Consider the following 20,578-nt stretch of genomic DNA (forward strand, 5'->3'; position numbering starts at 1 on the left):
CTATGCCCCCAGGTATTTTGAAACAGTTTGATGGTAATGTGCTAATCTTCCTCTGCTGTGTTCGTTGTAATGAATGTGCTGAATAGTCTGGGGCTCAGGTAGATTTCAGAAAGATTTGCAATCCGACCACTACTGTATTGGAAAAGAGTTTGGGACACCCCTGAATTGCTTTATTATCGTCAAGAGCTGTAGAGATACTTAGTCTTCCAGGGCTGGCGACCTCCACGGTATTGAATACATAAAAGGTACCCTGCTCAGTCGATGGAAAGATCGGCTTTGGAAAGGTCCTGGGAAATGAATGATCAACCAGCAAACTAAAGCTTAAAAGGTGTTTTAGGAACTTTAAACTAGGTATGCTTACATCAAGCTTAGTCCTGGGCACGCTGACCAACTCTTTTCTAAGGGTGAAAGAATTTTACAAAACTATACAGTTCGTAGAAGAAATTGAGCTGAATCTGGCCAGAAAGTTATATGTTCAATTTAGGCACGGGTCACTACTACTCTGTACCTATATGTCAAAATGGATCTGATAGTCGAGCTTAAAAGGCTTGTCCTTCCTGTGGCTATGGAGAAGAATCTGTGCCCCACGCCCGTTTTTTGTTGCTCTGAATATAGCAAGGCCAGAGCAAAATGGCTAATTCCAATTTACAGGAACCTGGGAACCACACAATATATGGAGTCTTACAGAATCCTACAATCTGATACAAGCAAACACATTGTATTTACAGTGTCAAGGTATCTATTTGCCATATGGTGACAGAGGAGGAAAAATATATTACTATCAGCCGCTGGAAGGGATGCAGTTGCTCAGTTGCCTTCGTGTTAAACTTACCTATGCGAATGTCCCCTGGAGTTTCATCCCTACAAGGATTTAGGCTCCCACAACTCCCATACTACCTCTCAGGACTGTTATTTTTAAATGATTGCATTAGACCTTTGTGTCCAGAAGAGCCATACACCAAGTCCATTGACTTACAGCTCGGCTCTAGCAATTAATGCGCTTTTTTGTTTTCTTAAAATAAATCTGTAAAATGATTTTTATTGTATTTATATAGAGCAGGATAGCTTGCTTTTCATGTTTCTGTCCAATAAAAATCATTTGCTTGTATAGATATAGAGAGATACTAGCAGCCCGTCCCGACCTTGTCCGGGAGCAACAGGCTTCCCCGACCCCCGCCCGCCCCGACATTGTCCAGCAGCCCGGGCCTCCGCCCGGCCCATCCCCCGCCTGCCCCGACCCCCGCCTGCCCCGACCCACTCCTGCCCCGACATTGGTCCCCTTACCTCAGCCGCCGCTCCTCCCGCCTGTCCGCTGGTCGCACCGCCGCAGGCCTGTCCGCTGCTCCTCACGTCACCGCTCCTCCCCCGCGCCATGTCCGCCGCTCCTCGTCGCACTCCTGGACGCCGCTCCTCCCCGCGCTCCTGACGTGAGCACGCACGTCGCGGCCGGCGCTACTTCGGAGGGACAACTTTTTTTTTTACTATAAATAGTTAAAATAACGTTTTTTAAAAAAATATATATAGCCTATCACCATCTACACACCCTGACGATTCCAACGGTGTATCGGGTGTGTGGATTAGTGCTGTGGTTCCCGAGTTTACCCGCCTCAAAGGCTGAAAGTTCTTCCTTTATTATAGTAGTATAGATAGAGGGAGGGAAAGGGAGAGAGCGAGAGGGGGGAGAGAACACACACAAACTCGTCACAAATAGTTCTTTTGTATTTACGATTTATTGTTATGATTTGACTTATGCTAATTCTCTGAGTATGATTAACGTTTGCTTTGTGTAATGATAACTTTGATATATGCATAAATCTGCCAAAGCGAGAAATGAAGAAACCAAGGGCCAGATTTATGAAGCTCAAATGGGTTCGCAAACGCCGAAATTCGTTGAATTTCGGCATTTGCGAACTCATTTGAGCAAAATGGTATGTATGTAGCAAATTTCTGTGCAAAATAAGGAATCGCAAATTAGCGATTCTTTATTTTGCGATTGCATTAAAGGAATCTCAAAATTTGCGATTTCTTAAATGCAATGTATGAAGCAAAAAAAATGTGCTAATTGTCCTTAAGGAATCGCAAATTACCACCAACTTCAAGTTGGTGGTAATTTGCACATTTCTTGAAAAATGCCCATTTTTGCATTTTTTAAAGTGCCATGTGATGCACATACATGCCCTTAGGGCATGTATGTGCACCACATGTGCACCCCTTCTTATTTCAGGGGTGCAACAGGGTGTCCTTTGGACACCCCTGCACCCTTGAAATTATTCTCAATTTGCGATTAGCAAATTGCGAATTGCAAATTGAGAATAATTTCACATTCATTCCTATGGGCCTCCTGGCCTATAGAAATGAATGGGAAATTATTCCTTAAATGCGATTAGTAATTTGCTAATCACAATAAAGGAATTTTAAGAAATCGCTAAAAAATAGCGAATTTCTACATACATACCATTTTGCAATTCTCAAATAGCGATTCCTTAAAAATCGCTATTTGAGAATCTCAAAAGTGTATCTTGATACATCTGGCCCCAAGTTGTGCGCACTTTTTCATTTAATGTTCTTTGATGGGTATTTGAGAACTGGCTTTATCCTTTCCTGCTAATTGAACCTCATTGACCTTACTCCTACACCCCCATCTAAAACCTACTCTGACCTACCACAAGTTTTCAAAACCACAGGAACAGACTCGTATAAATATGGTACCAATTACAGAAAGTAATGCCATGAAGACGTGGCGGCGTCAAATGTGATGGAACCTGAATTATTTAGGTGAACTTGGAGTCCGCCTTGGGCAATTCGGAAACAATTCAGCATCCAAATTCGGAATAGGTGGAGGTTATGGATCCATGGTAAACAAAATGACAAATTGTCCCCACTTTTAAAGTTTGGAAGTAATAATAAAAGATCATGGACATTTTGAAAAAAAGGAACAGTCCCTCCACACATGGTAGGGAGAAGCCTCCGTAAAGGCAGTTTCGATACAACGGGTAAATAGTGGGGCATGTAATATTTATTCCAATAGATAGAAAGTGTTGCATTCTTGTTGTTTCCCTCTCCCTGCTGTATATCCGTGTTTTCCCCTGCCATTGTCCTTACCTTCAAACATTCTGTGGAGCTGTCAACTGTCATTGCCATCTGATCTGGAGCTTTACTGAGGGGGGAAGCATCTACTTTCCTGACTGGAGTTGGGGATGTGGAATAAAACTTTTATACATGTCTCCGAAGTCTGAAGATTTGTCTTTTCAACATTGGTGATAAGTTCCATGTGGGGACGGCATCAACATCATCCCCCAATTTGTTCCCAGTCCGTTTTCTACACAGACAGTCATGTATATTAACTTTGTCTCCTTTTTTCGAGCCTGTAGTTTGATTGCTCCCTCATCTCCTGTCAGCACCTGTGGCACCTTCCCTGAAGGTTTTATCCTGCTGGAGGTTGCAGTTTGTTCTTTTAACAACCTACTTCTTGAGTGGGGCGGCGGCGGGAGGGGGGGGGGGGGGAGATTGCTGAAAGCCCCCCTGTCGTTGGAGTCTCATTCAGCCTGCCCATCCAACCTGCGAGGAACACAGCAAGAGATGCCTGCTGAACTGGATGCTTTTGCTGCCTCCTCTCAACATAGCTTTGTGTGTCTATCCCCCTCAGTGGGAGGGAGCTGTGGCCAGCCTGGACCATGCCTCTTCACTAGCTCCTCCTTGGCGTCACAGTTCCTTTGTGTGAGACTACTCAACGGGACTATTGAGGGAATGTTGTTACCTCATGGAGTCCTTGTCAGTGGTGTTCTTTGGCCGACTGCTCATCTGGCTTCGGCGGCTGACTTTGGGCGGGTTCCCCTAACGAGGTTGTCTATCGCTGCATTCTCCCGGCAAGCGCTCTTCCTTGTGGGAATGTCTGCATCGCCTCAGCTGTGAGGCATCTCACTTTTTGCTGGCCTCAGTGCTTCGTCCATAAGTAAGAAAGAGGACTTTCCTTACTGTTTGAAGTTTCGATTAAAATTGACAGCTTGTTCAGTCAACCCTTCCTACTGCATTACACCATTAAACTATTGCATCCATTTCCCTGACAAGTCACCCATTTTTCATTTTCTGTATTATCCTGCCATTCTTTTGTGCTGTCACGCCTGCCGCTGGCATGCCACAGCCTCCACCTTTTTTTAATGACATTGGAGGACCTTCTCCTCCTGTAAGCAGTAGAGAAAACTATTTGAGTCTTATCTTATGGCATTTGGTGGAGAAAAAAAAATCACACCCTTGTGCAAAGAGCACACTAGTATACATAATTTTGGTGTAGGTGGGAGGAAAATTTATGAAACCTTTCCTGAAGCAACTGGTGGAGGGGGAGAGGGTCCTGATGCACAACTGGAAGTCTAACAACTCACCTTTAATAAATTGCAGTAGCCGTTTGGGAAGAAAGTTTATGTACTATTAAAGAGGAAAAAATGTAAGAGAACCCAGGGGGGAAAAGGTTAAAATGACTGCATACATTGCTGCTTTGAGAGACCTTTCCAACACTTAAGACTTCTGTCTATTGACAGATGCTGTCATTTGTGATCAATTGGTAAAGTTTGCGAATAATCCAAGACTACGTGAACGTTTTTTAGCCAAAAACCTTGACTTAAAAGAAGCAATCTCTATAGCAGAAGGAATTGAACATACTGCTGATTGTATAAAAGAAAAAGAAGCTACCACCGAATTGCAGACAGAGGTTAATGTCATTAAAATTGAATATTTGACAACGAAGAACAAGGAACGCATGCCTAAAAAAGATGAGGAGTCTACGTTTTTGGTGACAAACTGAAATGCTTCAGTTGGAGTGGTTGAGGACATCTAGCCAACAATGTCCGATGTCAAGCAAGAGGTGGTGCATGCAGCAATTGTGCTAAAAAGGATGTCTGTTAGAGCCTGCAAAGACACCTCTTTTAAGAACATTAATGCTATTCAACCAATGGAGGAACTTGAAAAAAAAAATGGCCTTTCAAGTCTTCAAAGGTGATAGTACCCTCAAAGCTATAGTGTGAAAATGTTCTGCACAACCTATAACTATTTTTGCTGATTAGTGTTCCCCTTTCACTCGCTGGACAGTAATATATTTAGGAAAATGTTTTCTGAGGACAAGTGGTTTTTAGAACAAGGAAATATAAAACCAGGATGGTACGGTGGTGGTCCTATAGTTCTAGCATGCATGGTAAATGTGTTTATTGATTTCAAGGGTAGATCAATCATAGTAAAGTTTGCTTCTGTTGCAAAAGAGGTTCCTATTTGCTAGGAGGGAGACACCAAATCAAGCTAGGATTCAAATTTGATCTGACTAGCACGATCCGTCTGTCAAGAATTTCCTGATGTTTTGTTCTGAGAAATTAGGTCTGTTAAGAAATTACCAACACTGTATCAAGCTCAGATCAAATGTCAAACCCATATTTCAGAAAGCGTGACTCATTCCTCATCACATGCAGGCACGATTTAAGAAAGAAATTGATAAACTATTTGACCAGGGATCATAGCTCCCATACAGAATTCTGAATTGCCGACGCTAGTTGCCATAGCCTCCAAATCTGGAGGGAAGGACATAAGATTGTGTCACCCTACGTGATTTTAAATGCCAATATTTGGGTTAATAGGCACCCCCTTTCATGCTTTCACTAAATTCTTTTTCGGTGTGCTTGTCCTTCCTCTGCATACCACCAAGTGGAATAACGCCCATCTGTATGCTACTTTACTTCATTTGTCACACCCTTGAGTACATACGGCTACATCTGGAGGCTGTTTAACCTAGCTTCAGCAGCAACTACATTTCAGCGTATCAATCCAACATGTACTAGAATGATTAGCTAGTGTTCTCCATTTCCAGGATAATAAACTACTATTCAGAGAAAACGAAACACAACTGAGACTTGCATGAGGTCTTGGGTAGACTCCGATCAGCAGGGCTTAACATAAAGATCAAGAACTGCTGCATTGGGGTAGGGTAGGTCTATTGAAAGCTAATATTAAAGATCCTGTCCCCACAAGCAATGACAAACTCAAGTACATTTTGGGTCTCAGAATTCTACTCCAAATTTGTAAAGTAATACAAATAATTACAAATTAGCCAGCATAGTTGAACCTATCCGTTCTGTCCTTAAGAAAGAGGTACAATTTTAATGAGAACTAAATTGTCGAAAACCCTTTGAACAAAATAAGGCAGCCATTAGCAATGCTCCATCTTTAGGTAAATTTGATCCTAACAAACCCACCCTTCTCACCACAGATGTTAGTAGTGGTGTGCTAGGTGTTGCCCTTCCCTCAACTAGTTGAAGGTAGTGAGCACATTGTTGCATATGCATACCGTTCGTTGAAAGGACCGGAAATTCACTACTCGGTAGTAGAAAGAAAAGCACTAGGATGTATTTGGAGGGTAAGACCTCTCAAATTATTTCTCTGAGGAATTGGAACCGACCATAAACCCCAAGTGTTTGCTTTTGCTAATGAAGAGTCAGAACGTACCACCCTCAGAATCTCGCACTGGTTTTGGGTTTAGAAGTATACAATTTTAAGATGCAATATTTATTCCAATGGTATGTCATGGATGCTCGTAGACTTGAATGCCTGTAATGAAGATGGAATACTGGACAAATGTGTCTTAGTGCTAAATCTTACAGGGTGACTAAAGAGGAGTGGGAAGATTGCATGGGAAATGACTGTAAAATTGATTATTTGGGAAAGAACATTCAAGAAGGATGACCAGCTTTGCGCGGTGACTTACCAGGATCTTTAGCCAAATATGGGGTAGTCAGGCATGAAATAAGAATAGTGACTGAAACTTTTTTGCAGAGGTATAAAAATTATGCCCCTACGCAACAGAAGAGAAAAAAAATCAAACTCATCTGATTTGCAGTATGACCAAAAGTAAGGTGTGTCATTAATATTGGTGGGCAGCCTAACTTATAGTGAAGAGACATTTTATCTGGCATGTTCTGAAAGTGACAAATTGCACCCGCTTAGGAAGGCTCCCGTCTCCCTCTACTAAAACGCCAGACAGACCCTGGTTTCAATTGGCATTTGACATAATAGGGGCTATTCAACAAAGCACTCCATGCCTTGGTAATGATTGGCTACCACACAGGTGAGGTGATGACTAAATGTGTGCACAGTAGAACTACTTAAGTATTGATCAATTTCTTGTGCGACTGCATTCTTGAGGAACGTATCCAGAAGTACTCATTACGGACAATGGGGTACAGTTTACCTCCATTTCCATGTAGAATTTCCTAAAGGAAATGTGTAATAGTCCTCTCAAAGCTGCAATATATTGCCCATGCGCTAATGGTCTAGTAGAAAGAATCAATCGAATGGTCAAGGACTGTTTCCAAAGATCTGAAGTAATTAAGGTACCTACAACAAAAGTCCAACAGGAAACCATCTGGGCATATGTACTACACCTGACAGTATTACTGAGGTATCTCCCTTTTTATATCTCTTAAGGGCAGACATCCTAAAACTAACATTATACCTCCAATAATTAGAACATGGGACTGAATATATATGTAGAAAGTCATGAGTTAAATAGATTTTCATCAGAATATATCTAAAACAAGATATGATCGTTTGGAATTGTGTTAAAAAAAGTTTTAAAAACCTTGTTTGCCTTGGGGAATAGGGTGGAAGTGAGGCTGCCCGATACCCCCAAAAAAGAGGATAGATAATTCTCATCCTGAAAGAATCCTGCATTTAGGCCATATGTCAAACTAGACTATGGTCAAACCTGAAGCGTTGACAAAGTATTCAAACACAATCCTTCACCTCAAGTTCCCTTGAATACCATGGGTAACAGGGCAGATATTACAGGAAAGGGTAGGAAGATCTCTCTGAGAAAGACGTGTTCTACCCAGATGGCAGGAGGATTACGTTTTCAACTATTAAGTCTCCTTTTAAAGGTTCACTTGGTTACCACTTCACCTCATTTTTTATCTCTGCCATATGTTATAAATATTTTATGATTAAATGTATATATTTGCTATGTTTTCCCTAGGAATATATGTGTTGTATACTGGTCCTTGATATTTTCCTCTCCCTTTATCCCCTCTGTCACTGTCCTTACCTTAAGGTATTCCGTAGAGCTGTCAACTGTCATTACCACTGACAATGTTGAATACAAATGTTCTGCATTTCTTCTAAGACTAAAGACTCCTCTTCACAACAGAAAGCAAGTTACCCAAAAGATGATTATGACGACTCATAATGGTCTCAATGAAAACAAGGGACCCCATGAGCACCGCTATTATTAGATTGGTAGGCTCTGGACTAAATATCAGTTATAACAGTAGTTAAAAAAAAAAAAAAAGATTTCTGGGATTGTCCGGTGTAAAGCCTGCTCTCATGTTCAATACCAAGTTTGAAACACAGCATGGTGTACTCAAGAACGGAATGAATAACATGCGTTTTTAGTGTATGTGCTGGAGTGCTCCTGCTGGAAAAAGTACATGGGGAGCATAGTGAACAAGCTCTTCAGCATTTGAGGGCCATTAAGAACAAGGACTTTTCCTACACTTTGTCTAAACACCTCTGGGAAATGCATGACGGAAAATCAAAAAAGATGGGCTTCTATAGGATCCAAAATAAAACAAAGAAGCTCTGTGGTTGGCAGAGAGAACTAGGTCTACGGAGGTTGGAATCCAGATAGATCAGACTAATGGGGACTGAACATCCATGGGGTTTGATCTCTGATGCAGAGCTGCATGTGCATCTATAGAAAAATTACCTCCGCCCTGAGGAGAATTTGGTGGGCCATGAAGAATAACCCTAACCTCTGCTGCCTATTTTTAAGTTTAACTTGGGGAGGGATCATGATAGTTGGTTTAAAGGGGTTCATTTAAATGGGTACATGATCTGTCTATTTTCGAAAATCTTGAACTTTTTTATACTTGAGTAGAAGCCTTGTGGTATTTGTCACTGTATTTATTGGCTACTGTATTGTGCCACTGTAGCTCTGTGGAACAAAATATGACCCAATTGATTTGAGTTTTGGTCTGAAAAGGCTAGTTGCAAAATACCTTCTGGAATCCCGTCCCAGGCCTGCCGGACACTGGGTAGGTCCCATACCTTCAGGAACTCGAATACTAGTTCCTCTCTCGCAACTGTGTCACCTCTGGGGCAAGAAGACCCCCTTCTAGGTGATTCCAGAAGGTATTTTATATTTCTGTTTATGTGAGACTACATCAAGAGTCCAAATTATAATGCACAGCACTTTACTGCCACACACCTATACTGTCCCTACCTTAGTAGACGAGGATTTCCTGGTCCTGATGAAATGCCAAGATCCTTTGGACAATAAGAGGCATTAAACATGTTGACACCCTCACAGACGCACACAGTTTTGAGTTAGAGGGGCTGTCATTTCCACGCCCCCCCCCCCCTCCCATCTCAGAAATTGTTAAACTATGTACATGGATTTCATTCAAGTTTTAATTCTTAGCATTTTCTTTTGTTTCAGGTTGGACTCCGACAGCTGGATATGTCTTTGCTTTGTCAGCTGTATTCTCTCTACGAGTCTATTCAAGAATACAAAGGTGCATGTCAGGCTGCAACAAATGCCGACTGTTCATATGCACTGGAAAATGGATACTTTGACGAAGAGGAAGAGTATTTTCAGGACCAGGGCACACCCCTCAGTGAAGGAAATGACAGTATTCACATGAATCTTTCGCTGCCGGTAACCTCCACCTCCAAAAGCGACTGGATATTGGAGTCAATATAGGCTGCGTTCTGTCTTTCCGGTGAGAGGGAGATGATGTACGCCATGTAACCAGTGATTTTTCTCCAACTCTGCAATCTGTTTGGGGCGATTGTTTGCCCGGTATCACTGCGAAGTTATTGGAATTACGAGGATTTCGCGGACAAATGTTACTTCCTTGACAAAGGAATTTGGATACTGAGTGCTAGCTCGGTGTTAATAAAATCAAACCTGCTGGAAATCGGCTCCTGCAAGGCACCTAGAAAGACTTTTTGCAGCACTACCTGAAATATTTTTGTGTAAAAAGGGGCTCTCGTTTGGTACTATCAAGGTGAAAAAGCTATTTCCTGTGGTATTCCTATAGGCGAATTAGATACCCTCGTTTTACTGGGGTATTCTCTGCCTACTGGCTGCAATCCTTGCATCTGCACGTCACCTTTGAGTAGAATGTGTGTTTGGTGTCAGAAGTTTACTGACTGGATAGCGCTGCTAAGATTTGGGGTGAGGGAAGAACTTGTTCTAAAGAACGAGTGCATGCATGAAAGCACATTAATTTCAGTTCTGGGAGAGACACTATATATGTGTAGTGTTTGGATATTTGTTTCTTGGCGTGCTGTTATAAAAGACTGTTCCTTCAACCTGGTATAAGCAATTCTCCGGTTTAGTGGGCCTTTCACCTAACTATTGTGGATTGCTGCCTCCCTGTAAAGGAAGTTTCGTTTTATACTTTTTAGCATATGATATTGTTTGAGAATCGCTGTATTTTGCAACTTGAGGTAATTGCACTGCCCATTTTTACACACGAACAAGACCCTCGCGGCCCGCTACACGTGTAAGTTTGCGTCACACATGATTAACAGTATTACCACACTGTAAAGCTGAATCTGTCATGGGTTCTTAAAATGGTACACCTTTCATGCACGAATCCTAGTTCGTTTCCCGTAAAGATGAAATGCAGTTTTGCCTTGTGTAAAATATTTCGCTTTTAAATAATAACTCTTTGAAAACTCAGACCATCATGTCTGATGGAGTACGTGAAGGGTTGACAGGATAGTGGCTATGCTAGGCCCGGTGATTCCAGCTAGAAACGGGTTGCTGGCATTCAAAATGCAACACTAGACTTCGCAGGATAAATCAGTACTGCTTTGCCTGCTTAAGGTAACTCTAGTATAGGAAATACAAACATAAGTAGTATGTTTACAGAATCAATATTGCTACTCCTGTTCGTCTCACCAAATGGCAGGGCCGCATAAAATAAACCTCTACTGCAATTTTTATTGCAATTTTAGAAGTGGTATTCCTTTTTTTTTTTTTGGGGAGTACTAGTACTTGACTAATTTATATATAGTGGCACTGGGGAAAAATCAATTATGTAAATAAGTATATATGGAAGGCGTCGACTCTTAGGAGCTCATAATGTCACTGATCTCGGTTGATGATTAATGTGGGGTTTTGCTTTTGAGATTGGATTTTGGTGGAGATGGTCAGGCTTAAACCTCTGATTAACTGGGGTAAAGCTGGTGGTAGTTTGTCTCGACGGGATGTGCTTGGTCTTGGTGCTCTTACAAAGCTTCCCAAAGCCTTTGAGAACCAGTTATAATAATATTATAATTGCTTATTTCGGATAAGCAATCCATAAAAAATACGAGTATCATTAATACAATATTAAAAAATCCTAAGAAGCAGTCTCGCTTGCAGGAGTTTCAGAGGTCAGGAATGGAGTTGTACTGAGGTAGTAGGTTGAAATTGTCAAATAATAAAAAGGGAGAGCTCGTTATCAAGTACCCAACTCTTTGAAAGAGGAATGTGTTCTCTCTCTGCTTACACTACTAAAATGCATCGCTGCTGCAAGATCAGCCACTATAACTTTCTCCCATAAGAATGCATACACATTTAAGTTTCTGCATCTCCGTCTATATTGTGCCTTAGTTGTTGTTCCACAAATACATGGTATTTCTTGCTAGTTACCTTGCAGACAGTGAGGATGGTTCATCCTGTAAGTGCAGAGTGCATATTTATCACTCACTGGACCTGTTAAACCCTGCTGCCTCTGACACCACCCCTATTGTCTGTTCTTAGATCCGACCGGAGCAGGCAGCATTTATACAGCAGGGCACAACCTACTGCATCTATTCTTTGTTTGCATGTACTCCTATCCCACTCTACCTAGTCTTTTACCGCCCTTTCACTTTATGAACTATAAAGATAAAATGTTAACTACTTTCTCTATTGCAATTCTATGATTTTTGTAAAAAGTCCATAATGACTGAATCCTTTTTAGGTCGAAGGCCTAAAAGGCTGCGCTTGCGCAGTCTTAGGCCGGAGATTTAATGAGTCTGAGTAGCGGTGAATGTCCCTCCTCCGTGCCCCCTCTCTCCTTCATTGGTTGGCTTCCTAAACGGAGGCCAGCCATTGGAGGAGAGATCAGTCACTCCAATGTAGCCCCGTCCTTTTCGGATTTGGGGGCGTGATTTTTTGCGTTCTTTAGACAGTGACGTTGTCCGTCACTCAGAACAGCAAAACACGCCCCCAAATGCGAAAATGACCATGCTTTCTCCGAGGCATTTCTGCTTTGCCTCGGAGAAAGACGGTGGTTGTTTCCAGAGCTGCTCTGAGCTGCTCTGCTCGTCCCCCCTTCCCTCCGCTTTCCTTCGTCCAGCTCTGTCCTTCCATCCGCACGCAGCTCCGTCCCCCTCCCCCATCCCTCCGCCCGCAGCCCTTCTTCGTCCCGGTCCCGCTCCCCCCCTCCCTCCGCCCGCAGCTCCTTCGTCCTGCTCTGCCCCCCCCCTTCCCTCCGCCCGCAGCTCCGTCGTCCTGCTCTGCCCCCCCCTTCCCTCCGCCCGCAGCTCCGTTGTCCTGCTCTGCCCCCCTTCCCTCCGCCCGCAGCTCCGTTGTCCTGCTCTGCCCCCCTCCCCCCGCAGCTCCGTCGTCCTGCTCTGCCCCACGGTTGATCCGTGCACCCTGTGACAGTCCAGATCTGAGGTTCTGTGCCCTGGAGTACGTTGTCCTGCTCTGCCCCCCTTCCCTCCGCCCGCAGCTCCGTTGTCCTGCTCTGCCCCCCTTCCCTCCGCAGCTCCGTCGTCCTGCTCTGCCCCCCCCCCCTTCCCTCCGCCCGCAGCTCCGTCGTCCTGCTCTGCCCTCCCCCTTCCCTCCCCCCGCAGCTCCGTCGTCCTGCTCTGCCCCACGGTTGATCCGTGCACCCTGTGACAGTCCAGATCTGAGGTTCTGTGCCCTGGAGTACTCAGATGCTGAGGCCTTTGCACCGTGACAGGCGAGATCTGAGGGTCTGTGCACTAGAGTACTCAGATGCTGAGGCCCTTGCACCCTGTGACATTCGAGATCTGAGGTTCTGTGTCCCTAAAACTCAAGCACCCACGTTCCATTGGTTCTGCTCCTTACAAGGAAGAATATCTTCCTTTGCAGCACGTGTGCAATCCACCCTTGCGGACCTCTAGATTTTTATAACTGTTCGGACATTCAGGGGTCCATAGTTTAACCTTAATTTGTAGGCCTCGGCTTTCCTTCCAGATGTGTTGTGTGTGCGCATCATATGCCACCTCTTACTCGGCGCCCTCCTCACCGCCCCCCTTGGTTTTGTTCAAACCACATCCCCCCCACCCACAGGGTCGGAATTTCCCTTGCATGCTCACTGAAACAGAGCTACTTCCTGGGGTTTCTTCAGTGCACGTCCACTAAAGACGCCCACTTGCTGAAAGCCGCCTGTGGTAGCCAGCGTGACTCAATGCTCGATCGACCAACCGCGCACTCCTAATAAAGGGCTCTTTTCCCAAACAGACACGCCGTTGTAGCGCCTCCGTGAAGCTCTGACACTGTACCAGCGCTGAATGAATGACTAACCCGATGTGATGCAACTTCACGCTATGAAAGTGCATCTGCAAAACTCTGTGAATTAAGTGGCTTTCGTTTACTTGTATACAAAGTGAACTATGGATCACACTAAACTGGAAGTCGTGTCAGAAGCTAGCATGGCGAAAGCACACATGTTTTACGTAAAAACGCAGTCACAGCCTCGTCTGTGAATGGAACCCATCAAGCCGCACATGGCACTCTGGTGGCAAGCCCCCCTCCCCCCCCCCCCCCAAACCCCACCCCGCATGCAGATGGTCTGACACCTAGAAAGCCTCAAGGTACTCCACGCAGCCAGCCAATGGACACCACAGAAAGCCATGTGTAGCACAGTCAGGGTACCCCCATCAACGACATTCCCATCCTCCCAGCAGCGCTATGACCTGTACTTTACCCACAAGAGCAATGCCAAGTATAATGCCTACCTGCAGATACAAGGTGGAGCTTTCAGCCATTTTTCCATACTACATCCCTCAAAGCAACCGACCTTCTTGGAAAGTTGGGAGCATCTTCTGCTCACCGACAATCTTATAGCATTATTGGTTTCTTACAGGGCCAGTATTTCAGTTATTATCTAACCGGTTTCTGGCCAACTCTGCATTTATAACCACATAATAACGTTTCCATCTGCACATCCGTGTACTTTCCTCAGAGTCAGTTGAGTAAATGTATCCTCTTTTCCTTGGTTTGGAGTATGCAGCAAGACAACTGTCAGTACTATCCACGACATACAAGTGCACACCTTCTCATTTGCTTCAGTAATGTCTCCAATTTTACCACCCAAACTTTCCCTTTTATTTCGTTGCCCGTCTTCCCAGCACTTCCTCTTCTGTTCCCAGTTTCTGTTCCAGAGAAGAAGGAAAGGCCGGGTCAGCCCTGCTAAGCATACTCATTAACCCCCTCCCTCCGCCCGCAGCTCTCCTTCGTCCCCCGCTCTCATGCGACATTGTAAATGTATTTGAGCTGCTTCATAACCTCTGGTGCAAGTGTAATTGCTGCTGTGTGCGGTGGCCAGCTCGCACGTGACTGCACAGGCCCTGCTCCGGTTTATGGGACCAAAACTGAAATTCTTTACGAGTAGTCATACAAGAGACAAAAGTACGATATTTATTGCGAGGGTTGAGGAGCCTCCACACCTCCACTAAAGCATAGTCATGGAGCAGGTCTTTGATCATGCCGGAAAATATGCCACAGCTTCATCCTGCTAGATCGGTCTATCCGAGGCCCACATGACACTGTTCCCTTGCTGCTGCTCCCGACTTTTGATCCAGACGTCCCTGTTTCCATGCAGCTTCTCGCTGTTTCTTATCATGTGCATCCAGCCTGATCCCGAGTTTCTGTCTATCTCCCCCAACCCCCCCTTCCCTCCTTCGTCTCTCGTCGCACACTGCCCCCCCCTTCGTCTTTCCTCGCACCCCCGTTTCCGCTGCTCACCTCCCCCCACTCTCCCCCCCACTCTCCCCCCCACGGAGCTCCCATCTCTCTCTCCTACTTAGTTCACTCCAGCAGTCACGACGCCGTGGAGTACACACCTCAGCCCCAGGACGCAGAGAAGCCCCCCGAGCCCCCATTTTGAATTTGCGCAGAGTAGAGGACAGCACCTCATGCCCTCACGCGGCGTTGTCACGGGCCGCAACTTTACCTCGCCAGCCTGGACTCTGACACTTAGACACAGTAAGTACTGAGGCAGCCTGCTTGCCATTTAGTGCGCTGTTGCTAATTGTCACACTCTGCTCCGGTGCCCGATAGCTGCATTCAGATATCCGCAGCTCTCCGTCTCTCGTCGCACCCCCCTCCCCCCTTCGTCTCTCCTCTGCCCCCCTTCCTTCTGCCCGCAGCTCTCCTGCTCTCAAAAGTTACATGCAGCGTTTTAAACTCTTTTGCTGGCTGCTGTATTCTGTGAACTGTACACCATGACGCCCAGTGCTTAATTTTAGCCGGTGGCTAGAGACGCTCATTTTTGTAGACCAGGGCATTTTTTATAGTCAGACTTTGTTTGGTCTAAGCTGGAAAGGCAGAAAAGGTGGAAGACAAGGATGAAGAGAAAGATAAGCAAAAGGTGACAAAGGGAGACACATTGGCGAAAATACTGCAAGATTAAGATAAAGAGACAGGGAGTGTAGGGTGGTGTAAAAAAAGGCTTGCTTGAAGTGGAATCAACTTAATCGGCAACCCCGGCATTTGGCAACAACACGCCTCTAAGAAAACTTTGAGCCTCTGCACTTTTCTTTAGACAAATTCCATGCTAATTTGTTCCTGCATTATTATTTACGTTTGAACTTTGAGCTTTTGTATAGCATTGCAAATAATGTGTGTTTTTGGCAGATTAAACAGACTCATGGCAGTTATCCAGCCAATAAATATTCATTAACTATCAGAGCTTTGTAGCTGGCTAGATGTGTGCCAGGTTGAGGTAATATGTGCTTACATAATAACAAAATAAGGTAAGACGTGGTAAAAGTGAATGCAATTACTTAGATTGGCAGGTCTCCCACCCCAGCACTCTAACACTAATCCTAGGACTGTATGTGTAAAGTTAACGCTGCACCTGAGATCACCTATTATGCTGTGCAGGTGCAGAGCTGCGAGTGCAGGTGCAGAGTGGTGTGTGCTGTTGAGTGCAGTGTGCGAGTGTGTGCAGAGTGGTGTGTGCTGTTGAGTGCAGAGTGCGAGTGTGTGAAGAGTGGTGTGTGCTGTTGAGTGCAAAGTGTGAGTGCAGGTGCAGAGTAGTGAGTGCAGAGTAGTGAGTGCAGGTGCAGAGTAGTGAGTGCAGGTGCAGAGTAGTGAGTGCAGGTGCAGAGTAGTGAGTGCAGAGTAGTGAGTGTGTGCAGAGTAGTGAGTGCAGGTGCAGAGTGCTGTGTATTGGCAATGTAAATGACAATGACATTTATTTATGATTTAAAGAAAAAAAAAGAAATGTCATGAGCAATGCCAATAGCTCTACCTTTAATGATGCCGAGACCATTGCATTGTAAATGCTTGTTAGTTGTGTCCTGCACTGTCTGTTGCAAGACATTTTGTTTGCTTAAAGTGGACTGTTTACCATTGGTTGGCTTCATTGTTACACTCATTTGCTTGCTTCTTATTTCAGGGATTCTGTGGACATTACTTCCCCGTCGTGAGTTTGTCCCTCGCCATCTATGAGAGTGCATGTGTTTTCTAGCTGTCTCCCTCTTGTACTTCTCAGCCCCCATCTGTGTTGCTCTGTTTTGCCCTGTGCTTCTCTGCCCAAACCTCCGGTCTCCATGTAGCTGTCTCACCATGTGCTTCTGTGCTGCCCCCCTCCAGCCCTTATCACTGTGTTGCTCTTCCTCGACACATGCTTATTTGCTTCTCCCATTGTTTTTTTTGCTCCCCTGTATTGATTTCTCCATTGCTTTCTCGCCATGTGTTTTTGTGCTCCCCCTCTATGTTGCCTTGTCTCACCATGTGCTTCTCTGCCCCTGCCGTATTTATGTCCACTATAGTTTTCCCCACCCACATCCCGTTTTTCTTTTCTGCCTGCTTATGCCCCTGTGTTGCTTACCTGTTGAAATGTTTTCTTCATTCTAGTTACCGATCAAACTCTGATCTTAAATAAAAAGTTTTAAAAAGTGCCCACCTTATTTTGTAGGCTGGCACATTCGTGGTGTGCACGACTACAAAATGACGTAGGTCTACGCGTCAAAAGTATATATTTTTTCCATTCTAAAATAATGTTGCACAGCTTCTAGGATGCAGTGTACCATTGCTAAAAACCCAGTGACAAAGATAGTAGGTCCTATAGGCGAGACCTAGTGCTTTGCCAGTGCTTGTTTTTTGTGTTGCTGCTCTGCTTTGAATGAGCTGGAGTGTGAATTGTGCAAGTAATGTAGCCTCATAATATGCCTTAGAAACTGTGCAGCTTCGTGTTTGAGAACAACGCTTTAGTGCGTCACGGATTGCAATACATCACAAAACCGTGGCTGGTAAATAGATATAAATTATGCCAAAAAGTCTTCTGTAATTCACAAAGCTGTATTTATTAAAGTCAAACTGGTGCGAGAACAATAGACTCTGACCTCGCTTAGATTTAAACTTTGAATTTCCCTGGTAGCCCTGTATTTCGAAATATGTAAAGTTTGAGATGGTCTGGAGGTTTGAAAGCCATGTAGTGTTAGTGTAAAAAAATACCCCCGTAGCAAGTTACAGGTTTCAGGGCAAATAGTTGCTTCACCACATTGCTTGCCAAGGACGCTAGGTGACCATAATATTTGTTGTTTTTTCTTTAACCAGTTAGTGCAGGCGGTACACACTATTAAAAATTCTAATTGTAAGCTTTAGTTGTAGGTAAGATATTTGCTGCAGACAACTTATTTTCTTATGTGCAACCATTTGTTTCTGGTTTTCGGATTAGTCGGTTGTTACCCATTTTTCACATTTTCTTCACCTTCGGTTAGTAAATTCTTATGGTTAGTTCTCAAGTTCTGTAAGAAAGTTGATAATAATGCTGTAAGTGGCATATTTGGAGAGCTATTAAAATTTGAGCACACATTCTACTTTGCATTTGAATTTTTTGTATGGAAGTTTTGAATGATTCATTTATAATTTTCTGCCTATTATAATTTAGCAGAATTTTGAAGTTTAAGTCCACTTTTTCAAGCTAGATCATGCTGCTGATTACTCCTAAATATGGATATTCTATGTCAAATTGCTTGAGCTTTCCTTTTGACCGAAGTAACAAGGAGGCTTCCAATGTAGATGCCGCAGAGAACCCAAGTATACAAAAAAGTGATGAATTGCTTGAATTAATCTCAGCCAATGTTATTTACTTGGGCTGTATCACCGTACATTGTTATTGTGAACACCATGCCACCTCAGTTTGGACCTAGCCATATGCAAATCAGTCTTGACCCTGCTCCCGTAGGAAGAGTCCAGCCAAACTGCCAGGCCAGGTCTTCCCTGAAGCGGACCACAAGCAACACAAGACTGGTTTGGCCCTGGTTGGGACTCGCCAGTTGGGCCAACTTAGTTCCTGTGGCACAGTGAGCATGGGACTGACGTCTGGACATACCCAGTCACACCTAAGTATACATAAAAGTGATGGATGAAATGCTTGCTTTAATCTCAACCACAGGTTAATGACTCTGGACCAAATCCAAGTGCACTGTTATTTTGCACACCATGCCACCTTAATGTGGACCCAGCCATATGTGTATTTAGTCTTGATCCAGTGTGAGGTTGTGTGCTGCGGAGGCCTCCCCTTGCAGTTCTGGATGGACTGTTCCCATTAGGAGCTGGATCAGTACTATTGTGCATAACATGAGCCTTTGTCTACAGTTGCACAGTGGGTGAAAAAAATGATAGACTGGAATGCGGCCCGAGTAATTGCCAGTGGCTGAGAATAATTCAGGCAGTTCATCCATCACCTCATTGTTGTCAAATCAAATCAAGCTTTATTCGTTCATATACATATAATCATAAAAGCAAACATCAAAGTGTATAGAATAAATAAGTCACAGTATAAAAATACACATTTAGAGAGAATGATAAAACTATTCATTTTTAAATATTTATACAAAAAGGGTTTAAAAAGGAAAAAGCCCATCAGGGTTCAAAAAACATACTTTTCCTCAGCCACACAGCTTTCTTCAAAAAGCTTGAAACCCTCCAAGCCACAAATTCATTCTCTAAATATTGCAATCGCACGAGGGCTGGACGACATTGCCTTAGGCCAAAGGAACTTGAAATGGGAAGTATCCAGAATTTCCTTAATTCATTAAAACATTTACAGAAGAAGAGTAAGTGAATGGTAGACTATTCAGATGTAAAGTCACACATACACCGAGGGAGTTCTCTTTACCTGTCATTCATTAGCGGGATAGTCAAAATTATATGGACTATTCCTAATCGAATCTCATTAATAACATTCTGTCATGGTCTTTGGAAACAAAATTTAGGTACGGTTCCATGTCGAAGGTTGTAAGCCTTAGCTGATGGTAAATGACTGTGGGTTTTGGGGCTTCAACCGCTAATCTCGCAGATCCCAATAAATCCAAACAATCTTTCTTCAGAGATTTCCTTGACATTTGGGTCATTGAGTTCGGTTTTAAATAATACTCAGGATGGCCAAGGTCTTTGGCAAACTGGAATATGTACCTGAGCCAAGGAATTTTCAATGCTCCATCTAGCTTCATACAATCGTACAAGATCTCACGATGTATGTTCGCTAGACCAAATCCTGTGCCAAAGGAGTATGGGCTCGAGTTTAATAAGATCTGTGATATATGAAAGACCCAACTCCTCATGCCAAACAAAAGAGGACGTACCAGGTGGAACACCAAGAATATAACGAAGAAAGAGGTTTTCTACTGTTTGCAGGGAAGAGGGATTAGAAATGCCCCAAACCCCAGCCCCATATGCCGCAGCCGATACACACTGAGCCTTGTATATATGCATAAGCTCCCTGGGGGGTCTCCTCCCTAATCTTTTGGTAAAGATGGTCAAGGCACTAATGTATCTATTAAAGGACAATTTTTTCTGGGCGATTGCTTGGGTCCAAGTATCGTTGTAGCTAAAAAGGACACCAAGATATGAAAAGGTCCTTGTATTAGCTGACTTGCGTCCCTTCAGAAAAATTTCTCGACCAGTAGTGCTCCGGGACCCATATACACAATTCATTGTGAAGGTTTTAGAAAGATTATTTTTAATCCCAGGTCACCCATAAAAGCACTAAAACTGGTCAGGCTTTTTGTAGGCCATTGCCTGTGTGCGCCATGAGGACTGCAAAGTTGGCGTAGAGGAGAGCAGGGATTCCTCTCCCACCAACTTAGTGAAAATCTGAGCCCCCCTTAAGAAGTGCGTCGGCCATACCATTTATATATAAATTAAAAAGAAAGGGGGCCAGCACGCAGCCCTGGCGCACCCCTCTTCTAACAGGAAATCCCGAAGTGCATTGCCCCTTCGTCCCAAATCTAACGCTAGCTGATGCTCTCTCATAAAAACGGTGCATCAAAGTGATTAGACCATGATCCACCCCAAGAT

General features: G+C 44.0%; 1 protein-coding gene across 1 annotated transcript in view; it reads left to right on the forward strand.

The window, feature by feature from the left end:
• FAM89A (family with sequence similarity 89 member A) overlaps positions 1–18,088 on the forward strand; it is a 136,583-nt gene extending 118,495 nt beyond the window's left edge. Inside the window, exons 2-3 of the mRNA XM_086927140.1 lie at positions 9,470–11,990; positions 16,563–18,088. Coding sequence (XP_086783266.1) covers positions 9,470–9,733 — 264 coding nt within the window. The 3' untranslated portion in view covers positions 9,734–11,990; positions 16,563–18,088. The remainder of the gene's footprint in view (positions 1–9,469; positions 11,991–16,562) is intronic.
• Positions 18,089–20,578: the final 2,490 nt, after the last annotated feature.

Source organism: Lissotriton vulgaris, chromosome 6 (assembly GCF_964263255.1).
Source record: "Lissotriton vulgaris chromosome 6, aLisVul1.2, whole genome shotgun sequence".
NCBI classification, from domain to species: domain Eukaryota; kingdom Metazoa; phylum Chordata; class Amphibia; order Caudata; family Salamandridae; genus Lissotriton; species Lissotriton vulgaris.